General features: G+C 43.7%; 1 protein-coding gene across 4 annotated transcripts in view; it reads right to left on the bottom strand.

Moving 5' to 3' along the window:
* Positions 1–12,446, bottom strand: part of LOC140195535 (disco-interacting protein 2 homolog C) — a 653,338-nt gene that overhangs the window by 168,161 nt on the left and 472,731 nt on the right. For all 4 annotated transcript variants that reach the window (XM_072254007.1, XM_072254008.1, XM_072254010.1 and 1 more), the window contains 2 exons: positions 11,907–11,998; positions 9,326–9,436 (listed from right to left, as the gene is read on the bottom strand). In XM_072254007.1, the coding sequence (XP_072110108.1) occupies positions 9,326–9,436; positions 11,907–11,998 (203 nt within the window). The remainder of the gene's footprint in view (positions 1–9,325; positions 9,437–11,906; positions 11,999–12,446) is intronic.

Raw genomic sequence — 12,446 nt, 5'->3', positions numbered from 1 at the left:
TTCCGCCATTAAGTTTGACAAGCAAGTTAATGCAGTAGTAAAAGCCAGTTTTTTCCAGCTTTGTACTATTAGCAAAACCGAGCCATTTCTCTCTTTCAACGATCTCAAGAGAGTCATCCACGCCCTTACATCCTCCCGCTTGGACTACTCCAACTCTCTGTATACTGAGATTAGTCAGTCGTCCCTGTCCTGCCTGCAACTGGTCCAGAACGCCACAGACAGGCTCCTGACTGGTGCCCGGGACCATATTACTTCGATCCTGGCCTCTCTCCACTGGCTACCAGTACGATTTAGAATTGATTTTAAGGTTCTCCTGTTTGTTTATAAAGCCCTAAGTGGGCTGGCCCCCTCCTATATCGCAGACCTTCTAACCCCAGGTCCCTCAGGTCGGCTGGCTTGGGGCTCCTGCCTATCCTGTGATCTAAATTCAAGCTCAGGGGTGACCGTGCCTTTACTGTTGTAGCCCCTAGACTGTGGAGCAGCATTCCCCTCCCTATCAGATCTGCCCCCTCCATCGACTCTCTTAAGTCCAGGCTCAAAACTTACCTTTATTCACTAGTGTTTGAATCCTCCCGATGTGGCTTTTTTTTGGCTTGTGCCTAGGATCATGCGTTGTTTATTTTGTGCCTATAAGCTGTGTACTTTGTTGTTTATACCTGGGTTTCTTGTATTTGTGATTTTAGCTACCTGTTATGGTTTGTACAGCACTTTGGTCAACATGGGTTATTTTTAAATGTGCTTTATACATAAATTTGATTTGACTTGACTTGACCTGAGAATCAACCAAAACTTGCTCTGAATCAATGCCATCTTCTTCCTGTATGACTTCTTCATCCATTAAGTTTGAGTTCTGCGATTCTGCCTGAGAGCTACACTCAACGGCCACTTTATTGAGTAACTCTGCTGCTGTAGCAGATGTTACAAATGCCTGAGGCTAGAACTAAGGGGCCAACAGTACAAGACAGCAGAACAACCTTGGAGGAAATTCTCCACCTGGTGTATGTGGAACTCCCTACAACAAGGTGCTGAGGTAAAAAGCCCAGATATACCCTCAGTGACCAATTTATTTGGTACAGGAGTGGAATCTGCCATGGTCTACTGTTGTAACCCATCCACTACAAGGTTTGATGTGTTGTACGCACAGAGATGTTCTTCTCCACACCACTGTTGTAACGTGTGGTTATTTGAATTACTGTCACCTTGAACCAGTCTGGCCATTCTCCTCTGATCTCTCTCATTAACGAGGCATTTTCACCCACAGAGCTTCCGCTCACGGGATAATTTTTGTTTCTCGCACTATTCTCTGTAAACTGCGGTCCGTAAAAATCCCAGGAGATCAGCAGTTTCTGAGACACTGAAACCACTCCCATCTGGACCCAACGATCATTCCACGGTCCATCGCATTTCTTCCCCATTCTGTTGCTTGGTCTGAACAATAACTGAACCTCTTGACCATGTCTGCAAGCTTTGATGCATTGAGTTGCTGCCACGTGATTGGCTGATTAGATATCTGTATTAATGAGCAGGCGTACAGGTGTACCTAATAAAGTGGCCACTGATGAGAATAGAATCTCCAGTCCACTGGGCATTAATACTCTGGCAAGGACAGTAGGGTCGGTGTCAGAGCTTCATTTGTTCTTCAATTTTAAAATGTGAACACATGATGATACAGCTTTTCACTATAAGAGATATTCTACTTTCCGAGCAGCTTCTGCTGGCAAGATACTTCCTTCCACCAGAAACTGACAAAAAAAAACGACTAAAAATACAATATATGAAGCCTCAATCTGCTGAAAGAACTCAGTGAGCTAAACAGCATCTGCAGGAGGAAAGGGATTGGTTACGTTTTGGGACAGGACGTCTTGGCAGATTGCTTGTTGCTGGAGATTCCAGCACCTGCAGTCTCTTGTGCCTTTATTGGTCTTGTTTCAGGACCCTGACCTGACACATCGACAATTCTCTTTCCCCAACAGATGATGCTCGACCTCCACTGTGTTCCTTCACCATATTGTTTGTTGCTCCCGATTCCAGCATCTGCAGTTTCTTGCAGGCTGGGTGCTTAACCCCCTGCTCTATTCACTTTATACTGTGTGGCTAAGCACAGCTCCAACGCCATTTTCAAGTTTGCTGATGACATCACTGTTGTAGCTGAATCCAAGGTGGTGAAAAATCAGCAGATAGGAAGGAGGTTGAAAATCTGGCTGAGTGGTGCCATAACAACCACCTCTAACTCAGTATCAGCAAGACCGAAGAGCTGATTATTGACGTCAGGAGGAGGAAACCAGAGGTCCACGAGTCAGTCCTCATTGGAGGATCTGAGGAGGAGAGGGTCAGTAACTCCTTGGTGTTATCATTTGCAAGGATTTGTCCTCGGCCCATACAAAACAATAAACGGCAAGCCTTAGAGGCCCCAGAAGTGATTCTACAGTCACGGGCCGCTGAGTAAAGTCAGTCAAGAAGCCAATGGCCACTGGTCAGTTCGGTGCTGTGTCAATGGTTGTGGTCACTGAGTCAGTCAGTTCGGTGCTGTGTCGATGGTTGTGGTCACCGAGTCAGTCAGCTTGGTGCTGTGTCGATGGTTACGGTCACTGAGTCAGTCAGTTCGGTGCTGTGTCGATGGTTGTGGTCACTGAGTCAGTCAGTTCGGTGCTGTGTCGATGGTGAATGATCACTCAGTCAGTCAATTCGGTGCTGTGTCGATGGTGAATGGTCACTCAGTCAGTCAGTTCGGTGCTGTGTCGATGGTGAATGGTCAGTCAGTCAGTTCGGTGCTGTGTCGATGGTTACAGTCACTGAGTCAGTCAGTTCGGTGCTGTGTCGATGGTTATGGTCACCGAGTCAGACAGTTTGGTGCTGTGTTGATGGTGAATGGTCAGTCAAGTCAGTTCGGTGCTGTGTCGATGGTTACTGTCAGAGTCAGTCAGTTCAGTGCTGTTGTCGATGGTGAATAGTCAGTCAGTCAGGTGCTGTGTCGATGGTTGTGGTCACTGAGTCAGTCAGTTTGGTGCTGTGTCGATGGCCGCAGACCTCGTTCAAATTGCAAAAATAGTAACTGCGTTCAGCACTGAGGATATTAAACGTCAAACTGCAGCCGAAAGTGAGTCCACAGCCATGAGCCTCCGAGGCGATTGATCCTTGCAGTGTGATTAAGATTGAAGACTAGCTTTATCTGTCGCACGTACCTTGAAACATCAAAACACAGAAACATACAGTGAAATGCGTACTTTGCGTCAATGATAAACAGAACCTGTGGATGAGCTGACAGCAGTCCGCTGGTGTCACGGTGCTTCTGGCACCAACACGGCATGCCCACAACTTACTAACCCTAACCCATTCATCTTATATGTGGGACGAAACCCACCCTCACATGTAGAGAATTCTTTACGCAGTGGAGGCAATTAAACCCTGACTTTACAGCTGGTGCTGAGATACGTTACGCTAACCACCACAGAGTACGATGTTGCTCACTGACTCACTGACCGAATATGTCGATCTGTGGTTTTGAGCCCAGTGTTCTAGTATTCATGTCCCCTGGATCAAATTCTGTAAGTGACTGTCTGTTGAGCCCCATTGCGTATTTATGGGCATTTACCCCTCATCAATCTGCTGCAGAAACTCAGTGAGTTAAGCACCCTCTGTGGGAGGCTGAGGCTGTGAGTGTTTTGAGTCAAAATCAGGAACAGAGTGGAGCGGCAGATGGCCATTGTGAACTGAGCATCAGCGTTCTGCAAAAAGGTCGCTGAGTCTGCGTTTGGTATCCTCGATCTAGCGCAGCTATATCAGAAGCAGCAAGTAGACTAGAAGAGGTTGAAGGAGATGGATGTGAACCTTTGTCCCACCTAGAAGGTCTGTTTAGCTCCCTGCATGGTGGTGAAGGAGGTGTACGGACTGGAAGGGCAGGGGAAAGTGCCAGAGGTCAGGAAGCAAAGGGTGCAGAGGGATGAACCGACCAGGGTCTCGTGTGGAGACTGGTCCCTGCGGAAGGCGCAAAGGTGTGGGAAGGAGGAAGGAGAAGACACGCAGGGTTCGGAATGCAGCTGGCGGAATAACGGCGGAAGATATACTGGATGCGGAGGCTCGTGGGGTGAAAGGTGAGAACTTTGGAAAATCTAACACTGTTCTGTGAGGGAGGAGGTGGAGTGAGAGCGGAACTACAAGAAACAGAGAAGAAGACCGTGGGGTTAGGCAGGGTAAGTACACAGAATGCATTCAAGTATGTTTCATTATCAAATGTAAGCAGCATTGAAAAAGCACGAAGATGACAGACCTTCAATAACAGTCCGTAAACATACACAGCAATTAAATATGGTTCCTGCCAAGGAGTAACACTTACCACATGTGACAGCTAAAAGGGTTCTATGTTACACTTAAAAATAAATTCTTGAAACCATCTTACATTAAATTAGTTAATAATGCATTTGTAACATCACCATGCCTGTGGGACATCAGCAATATGTGGATAACAGATGGTGTGTAGTTGTGGGTCCAATCTTTTATAGATCAGTTACTTAGCAAGTGGGAGATTCATTATTTTCACAAAATAACAATGGAATGCAGTAATAATATTGCAAAACAAAAGACCAACAGCACAATAGGCATTATCTTTTTCTGCTTGCGCAGCAAGGGACTTTCTGTTGTCATTCCCCTTAAATAAACTCCATAAATTCAAGTAAACTAATGCCTGCCACAAATGAGAAAAAATGCTTAGGGAACACACAAAATGCTGGAGGAACTCAGGAGGTCGGGCAGCATCGATGGAAATGAACAAACAGTCGACATTTCGAGCCGAGACCCTTCCTCAGGACTGGAAAGGAAGGAGGAAGGCACTAGGGAATGAAGGTGCTGATTTTGATTGCTTCAACTTGAAACTAAGACAACGTACAAAAGTAAAGCCTGTGGACCCTCAGAATCTATGTTTCATTATCTCCGGAGTCAATATTGTGATTCATACCACTTCACTTGCAAGGTGTTATTTTCTTTCCAGCATTAATCAGTCATGGAAAAATCCTGACAAGTCTTCTTGATCACCTCTAACGCTCTCCCATTATCTGTCAACATTGCATAATTCACAGGCTAATGTCCTTGGCCACCCTGAAACGCCCACTCCTTTCAGTTAATTAGGGTGTCAGACAGTCAAGATCGTGATGAGCACAGAAAAAAAAGTTCTCTTTAGCTAAAATGATGCACAAAAATAAAAGAGGTTCTCCGCACACCCACTTCACTCCTTGGCCCATAACAGGAGTATGTATTCATGTAATTAATTACTCTGTAACTTTTGTTTGAAGGTGCATTGGAATAGATGAATTCATTGTTATATACAACAAGATACAATGGAATTCCTTGCTTGGCAAGCTGGCCTTCATAACAAGGGGAATTGAGTATAGGAGCAAAGAGGTCCTTCTGCAGCTGTACAGGGCCCTGGTGACACCACACCTAGAGTATTGTGTACAGTTTTGGTCTCCAAATTTGAGGAAGGACATTCTTGCTATTGAGGGAGTGCAGCGTAGGTTCACAAGGTTAATTCCCGGAATGGCGGGACTGTCACATGTTGAAAGATTGGACTGACTGGGGTTGTATACCTTGGAATTTAGAAGGGTGAGAGGGGATCTGATTCAAACATATAAGATTATTAAGGGATCGGACACGCTGGAGGCAGGAAGCATGTTCCCGCTGATGGGTGAGTCCAGAACCAGAGGCCACAGTTTAAGAATAAGGGGTAGGCCATTTAGTTGAGGAAAAACTTTTTCACCCAGAGAGTGGTGGATATGTGGAATGCTCTGCCCCAGAAGGCAGTGGAGGCCAAGTCTCTGGATGCTTTCAAGAAAGAGATGGACAGGGCTCTTAAAGATAGCAGAATCAAAGGTTATGGGGATAAGGCAGGAACTGGATACTGATTGTGGATGGTCAGCCACGATCACAGTGAATGGCGGTGCTGGCTCGAAGGGCCAAATGGCCTACTCCTGCACCTATTGTCTATTGTGTGAAGCTCACGATGTCAGAGGAGAATGGCCAGACTGGTTCAAGCTGACAGGAAGCAACTCAAGTAACCACATTTACCGCAGTGGTGTATAGTTGAGCATCTCTGAACACGCAACACATCAAACCTTGAAGTGGATGGGCTACAACAGCAGACCACGCCAGCTTCCACTCTCATGGCCACTTTATCAGGCATGCTCCTACACCTAACAAAGAGACCACTGTGTTTAGCTCTACGGTAAATAAACAGGACTATCCACAAATACTTCGGATGTCATTTCATACGGGGTAGTGGAGGTACAATTTGTCCATCTGTGCTGATCACCCCATCCTTGTCTAAGCTGTTCCACCGTGAACATGATCTGTTATGAGTCAACATGATGCTTTCAGATCAGGTCATGCATAGCACATACCTCTGCCGCTGGGGTACAGGGGCTAGCGACCCTTGTGCCTGTTCTATGTCTATCGCTGGGCAGCAGTGAACCATCTGATTGGCCTGCCAGAGTTCTCTTTGGGAACTAGTTGACTTGATCAGCATTTCTGATCTGGCTAGTGTTCACAATTGCACTTAATAATAAAAAAGACAGGTGTCAAGCCTTCATTTCTTCTTCTCTCCCTTTGACTTTAGGGGTGGAAACCGTTAGCACAGTTTTAAGTTCACTTTGTGCCGATGACACCAAGATTGGGTTGCAGTGGACAGTGAGGAAGACTATCAAAGCTTGTAGCGGGATCCAAACAAGCTGAAAAAACGGGTTGCAAAATGGCAGATGGAATTTAATGCAGACAGTGTGAGGTGTTGCACTTTGGGAGAACCAGCCAGGGCAGGTCTTGCACAGTGAGTGGTAGGGCACTTAGGTGTGGGGTAGAACAAAGAGATCTGGGAATCCAGGTCCATAATCCATTGAAAGTGGCATCACAGGTAGCTGGGATCATAAAGAAAGCTTTTGGCACCTTGGCCTTCATAAATCAAAGTATTGAATACAGGACACGAGGAAATCTGCAGATGCTGGAAATTCAAGCAACAAAACACAAAAAGTGCTGGTGGAACGCAGCAGGACAGGCAGCATCTATAGGAAGGGGTAGAGTCGACGTTTCGGGCCGGGACCCAGTTAGTCCTGACGAAGGGTCCCGGCCCGAAACATCGACTGTACCTCTTCCTATAGATGCTGCCTGGCCTGCTGCGTTCCACCAGCATTTTTTTGTGTGTGTTTATTGAATACAGGAGTTGGGATGTTATATTGAAGTTGTACAAGATGTCGGTGAGGCCCAAAACTTGAAGTATTGTGTGCAGATTTTGTCACCTACTTACAGGAAAAATGTAAATAAAGTTGAAAGAGTACAGAGAAAATTTACAAGGATATTGTTGGACCTGGAGGACCTTACTTACAAGGAAAGATTGAATGGGTTAGGACTTTATTCCCTAGAAAGTAGAAGACTGAGGAAAAGATTTGATAGAGGTATACAAAATTATAAGGAGCATAGATAGGGTCTATGCATGGGGCTTTTCCCACTGCGGTCGGGTGGGACTACAACCAAAGGCCATGGGTCAAGGGTGAAAAGTCAAATGTCTAAGGGGAAACTTCCTCACTCAGAGAGTGTCGAGAATGTGGAAAGAGCTGCAAGTGATGGATGTAAGTTCAATTTCAACGTTCAAGAGAAGTTTGGATAGTTACATGGGGTATGGAGGGCTATTGTCCAGGTGCAGGTCGGTAGGACTAGGCAATTTAAATGGTTCGGCATGGACTGGATGGGTAAAGAGCCTGTCTCTGTGCTGTAGTTTCCTATACTATGATACTAAGGATACTAATTTAATGCAATACAACCGTAGTCATATTTCAAGCCAATAAACTGACAGCACACACTACATCAGTATTTTTTCATCTTGTACACAATTCAAATTTATCCAAGACAGTGTTCTTTCCATTAAAATTGACTGATCTGTGTTTCATGATTTTTACATTTTTACTTTCGATTTCCAGCAGCTACAGATTCTTTTATTGAAAATTTTATCAAGCTGTGTTACTCTTAGGCACGGCACTGGGACAAATTCATTCCATATATTTTAACTGGAGGGGAAGAAAAACAACCTCAGAATAAAGAAAAATAACTTTTCGGACAGATGATAAACTTGTCTGGTCTGAACTGGTCTGAACTCAGCATGTTGGCCCTTTCTTGTTTCAACTTGTGGAGAGCTGTAACTTTTTAGCTTATTTTTCACATTTGTATTCCATACTTTAACAATTTCTCCTTCCCTGCCATCATCCTGATTTCACGCCTTGCTGATTTTCATACATCTTCCATCAATTGTCATTACTTCTAGGCTTTCAGCAGAATCTCTAAGGGTACACTCTGATGAATCATCTATTCCTCCTTTCCTCTCAGCTCCCCAACTACCACCCCCATCTCTTTGTTCAATTTAATAGATGTGTCATTTTTCAACTCTAACTCTGACAACAGGCCACACTCAAAATATTAAGCAGACTCTCCATTTGCAGATATTCTTTTTACTGTTCACATTAGTAAAACTTACATATTTACTTAGTAAACTTAAAAAAAGACAATGATGGTGGTAAAGAAGTGTCCTTAGGCCAGATTTGTTCCCAAGGTTAATTCCCGGGATGGCGGGACTGTCAAATGTTGAAAGATTGGAGCGACTGGGCTTGTATACACTGGAATTTAGAAGGATGAGAGGGGATCTGATTGAAACATATCAGATTAATAAGGGATTGAACACGCTAGAGGCAGGAAACATGTTCCCGATGTTGGGGGAGTCCAGAACCCGAGGCCACAGTTTAAGAATAAGGGGTAGACCATTTAGAACACACATCAAAGTTGCTGGTGAACGCAGCAGGCCAGGCAGCATCTCTAGGAAGAGGTACAGTTGACGTATCGGGCCGAGACCCTTCGTCAGGACTACACCCAGTCCTGACGAAGGGTCTCGGCCCGAAACGTCAACTGTACCTCTTCCTAGAGATGCTGCCTGACCTGCTGCGTTCACCAGCAACTTTAATATGTGTCACACAGAGGGTTGTGGTTCTGTGGAATGCTCTGCCTCAGAAGGCAGTGGAGGCCAATTCTCTCGATTCTTTCAAGAAAGAGTTAGATAGAGCTCTTAATGATAGCAGAGTGATGGTATATGGGGAGAAGGCAGGAAAAGGGTACTGATTGTGGATGATCAGCCATGATCACAGTGAATGGCGGTGCTGGCTCGAAGGGCTGAATGGCCTACTCCTGCACCTATTGTCTGTTGTCTATTAGCTGGCTGTGACCTGAGACACAGAGACACAGGGACAATTTAAGGTAATCTCAACCTGTGCTACTGTTATTAAGATTGAAGAATTCATCTTACCTTTCTCGTCAGGGGCACTTCAATTGGAACAGGAACTACCTCTGCCAATAGGCAGCCATAGAAAGCAACCATAAAGGCAGCAGGATCGTTGTTCGGAAAAACAAGGGCTACCTAAAAGCAAACAATAAAGGCAGCTTCAAAGTATTGCAGAAGAGAAAAGACCATAATGCAGAAATCTAAACCCTGGCCTGAAATTATCAAGTGGAATTATCAGTTTTCCCATATAATCTACACATGCATGAATAGGATAAGAATAAGATAATAATAATAAGATAAGAATAAGATAAGAAAATATATTAGAGAACATTTGTAAGGTAGAGTCATAGAGTTATACAGCATGGAAACAGGCCCTTTGGAGCAACTTGTCCAAGCCAACCAATATGTCCTCTAAGCCAGTAACAATGAATTCTACAAACTATGGACTCAATTTCAAGGACTCTACAAGTCATGTTCTCAGTATTATTTATTTACTTTTTTTAAAATTTGCATTTGTCTTCTTTTTCACGTGGTTTGTCAGTCTTTGTGTGCAGTTTTTTATTGATTCTAATGAATTTCTTTGTTTTCCTGTGAATGCCAACAATAAAATGAATCTCAGGGTAGTAATTGGCGATATATACGTACTTTGATAATAAATTTACTTTGAACTTTGTTTGGTCCACCTTGAGTGAACATCCCTCTAATCCTTTCCTATCTAATTAACTCTCACATCCTCGAGATATTCAAAAATAGCAGAGCTGAAATTAAATTCTTCTGAGTTATGCTGCAGAGCTTAAGGGATATAATCAATGCCCAGATGGCTATTTTTTTAAAGTGCACTGACTGGTCAAAGATACCATGTCCGACATAGGAAAGTAACTCTCAGCTTAGTGCCCAACATTGACCTTTGAATAGAAATGTCCTGATGGGGCAGCAGCTGTGGCCTGTACAAGAGTTGCTCCACAGTAGCTTTCTCGAACTGAAGCAGCCCATGTACTGGAGAAACTCCTATGAGGCAAAGAAATAAAGGATGACTTTAAAGGGACATAGTGCCTATCAGCATGACATGCAACTTGGGAATGTTGGCAGGTATGTGCTACCCTTCTTCCAGGTGAGGCACATTCAAGGTGCATGTTGAAATTATGCAATGCATCCTGTGGACAGCATCTTCACATCGAGAGTACGGATGAACTGAATGTTTTAGGTGTGGTTGTTCCGTGCTGAATGGCGAAAATTTCGAGTGTTGTTGGAGTTGCAGGCATTAAAGCATTCCTTAGAGGTTCTGAGAGGGCTTTGAAGAGGCAAAGAGTAAGAGGGTCACTCATCACACTGAACAATCAGCCTAAACATCTAGATTTTGCTACGGGATTTTGACTACAGAAGCCTGTTGAAATTCTGGTCAATATTGACTCCATGATGTTAATTTTTTAAAAATTTATTTTAGCGAAAGAGCACAGAATAGGCCCTTCCAGCCCTTTGAGCCGCGATGTAGCAACAACTCCAAGTTAACCCTAACCTAATCATTGGACAGTATACAATGACCAATTAACCTATGGATTGCAGAATGAATCTGGAGTGCCTGTGGAAAACCAAGCTATTCCATAGGGAAGATGTACAGACTCCTTACAGGTGATACCAGAACTGAACTCCGAATTTCGACACCCTATAGATATAACAGTGTTGTGCTAACTGCTACACTACCATGGCGCCCTAACCACGTGCACTGCCCGGGATTGTAAAGGGCTTCAGAGGAGTAATTGCCCTCCTGTAGTGGAAACAGTCATTGAGTGGAATGTGTACCACAACTTTTCACGTGTCAGGTCAAACTTGGATATTGTCTAGATCTTGGTGCATATGTGTATGGGCTATCTCATTAGCTGAGAAACTGCAAGTGGTAATCACCAGCAACCCTCCCTATTTTGACTTTACGCTGGAAAGATACTTGCGGGTAAAATGTCAGGAATTCCAAGGGTTGAGATTTCAGAATAACAGGCACCAGTCAAAATAACCACAGCTCTGAATATTCAGTAAATTGTATAAAAATATATGAATGTAACAACCTTTGATGTCTGAGACTTAGATTCATAATTATCAAATGAAGTGACTTTAAATTAGAAGGATCTGGTAAATATTACAAATTTTATTTCCTTTCATTGACCTTTCTTTGCCAGATGCTGATACAATCAAACCCTGTCACTTCCTTTACAGTCTTCCCTATTTCATCACCATCTGTGTGAAACAACTAAATCTTTAATCTCATCCTCCAATCTCTGTTTGTCTTTGTTGCATGAATATAGTGATGTTATTCTATGAACATGATTAGACCATAAAATATAGGAGCGGTATTAGTTCATTTGTCTATTAAGTCTGCTCTGCCATTCAATTGTGGCTGATTTTTTAACCCCATTCTCTTACCTTCTCCCTATTACCCTTAACCCTGTTACCAATCAATCTCTGCCCTAAATATACCCCTTGAAATTTAGCCGCATGTTCCTTTGCTGGGTTCAGAACTATGAAATCACAGAGCAACTGAAGTTAGGAAGTGACTGAGTGAACCTTGAAACAGTGCTTGCAAATCGGAGCTACACTAGAGCAGAATTCTCACCCGATCTCCAGGCCTGACCATTGGTTCCTGCTTGGTGCCCAGTTTATGCAGGATGTTGTAGGCCACTTTCATACTTCTTGTCCACAGCTTCCCTGATGACAAGATGCAATGTTAAATGATTACTAACAAGCAAAGCCACAGTAAGTATTATGCTTATTTCCTTGATCATAAAAGATCCAATTCATGCCACACTATGTAGAAAACAGGAGGATGGCTTTATAGTTCACATCAACACTGAACAAGCATGAACACTTGACAGATCATGCAAAAAGAGAAAAGAGAAAAGATTTCCCTACCTACATCAAAATATTATGCAAGTGAATAAGGAGATTTAATAAGCACACAAGAAGGTGGGAATAGGGGTAGACCAGCAGGCCTTTCAAGCCTGGTCTGACTGTGATTGATCTACATTGGCCTCAACTCATCTTCTGTGCCAATTCCCCATAACCTTTAATCCCTCAGTCTTTCAAACATTTATCCAATTCTGCCTGAGAGAAGAAATTTCCATATACAAACAAGAAAATCTGCAGATGCTAGAAA

The sequence above is a fragment of the Mobula birostris genome, chromosome 3, assembly GCF_030028105.1.
Source record: "Mobula birostris isolate sMobBir1 chromosome 3, sMobBir1.hap1, whole genome shotgun sequence".
In the NCBI taxonomy this organism is placed as follows: Eukaryota; Metazoa; Chordata; class Chondrichthyes; order Myliobatiformes; family Myliobatidae; genus Mobula; species Mobula birostris.
Note: the sequence above shows the minus strand (reverse complement) of the source record. Positions and strands in the feature narration are given on the sequence as shown.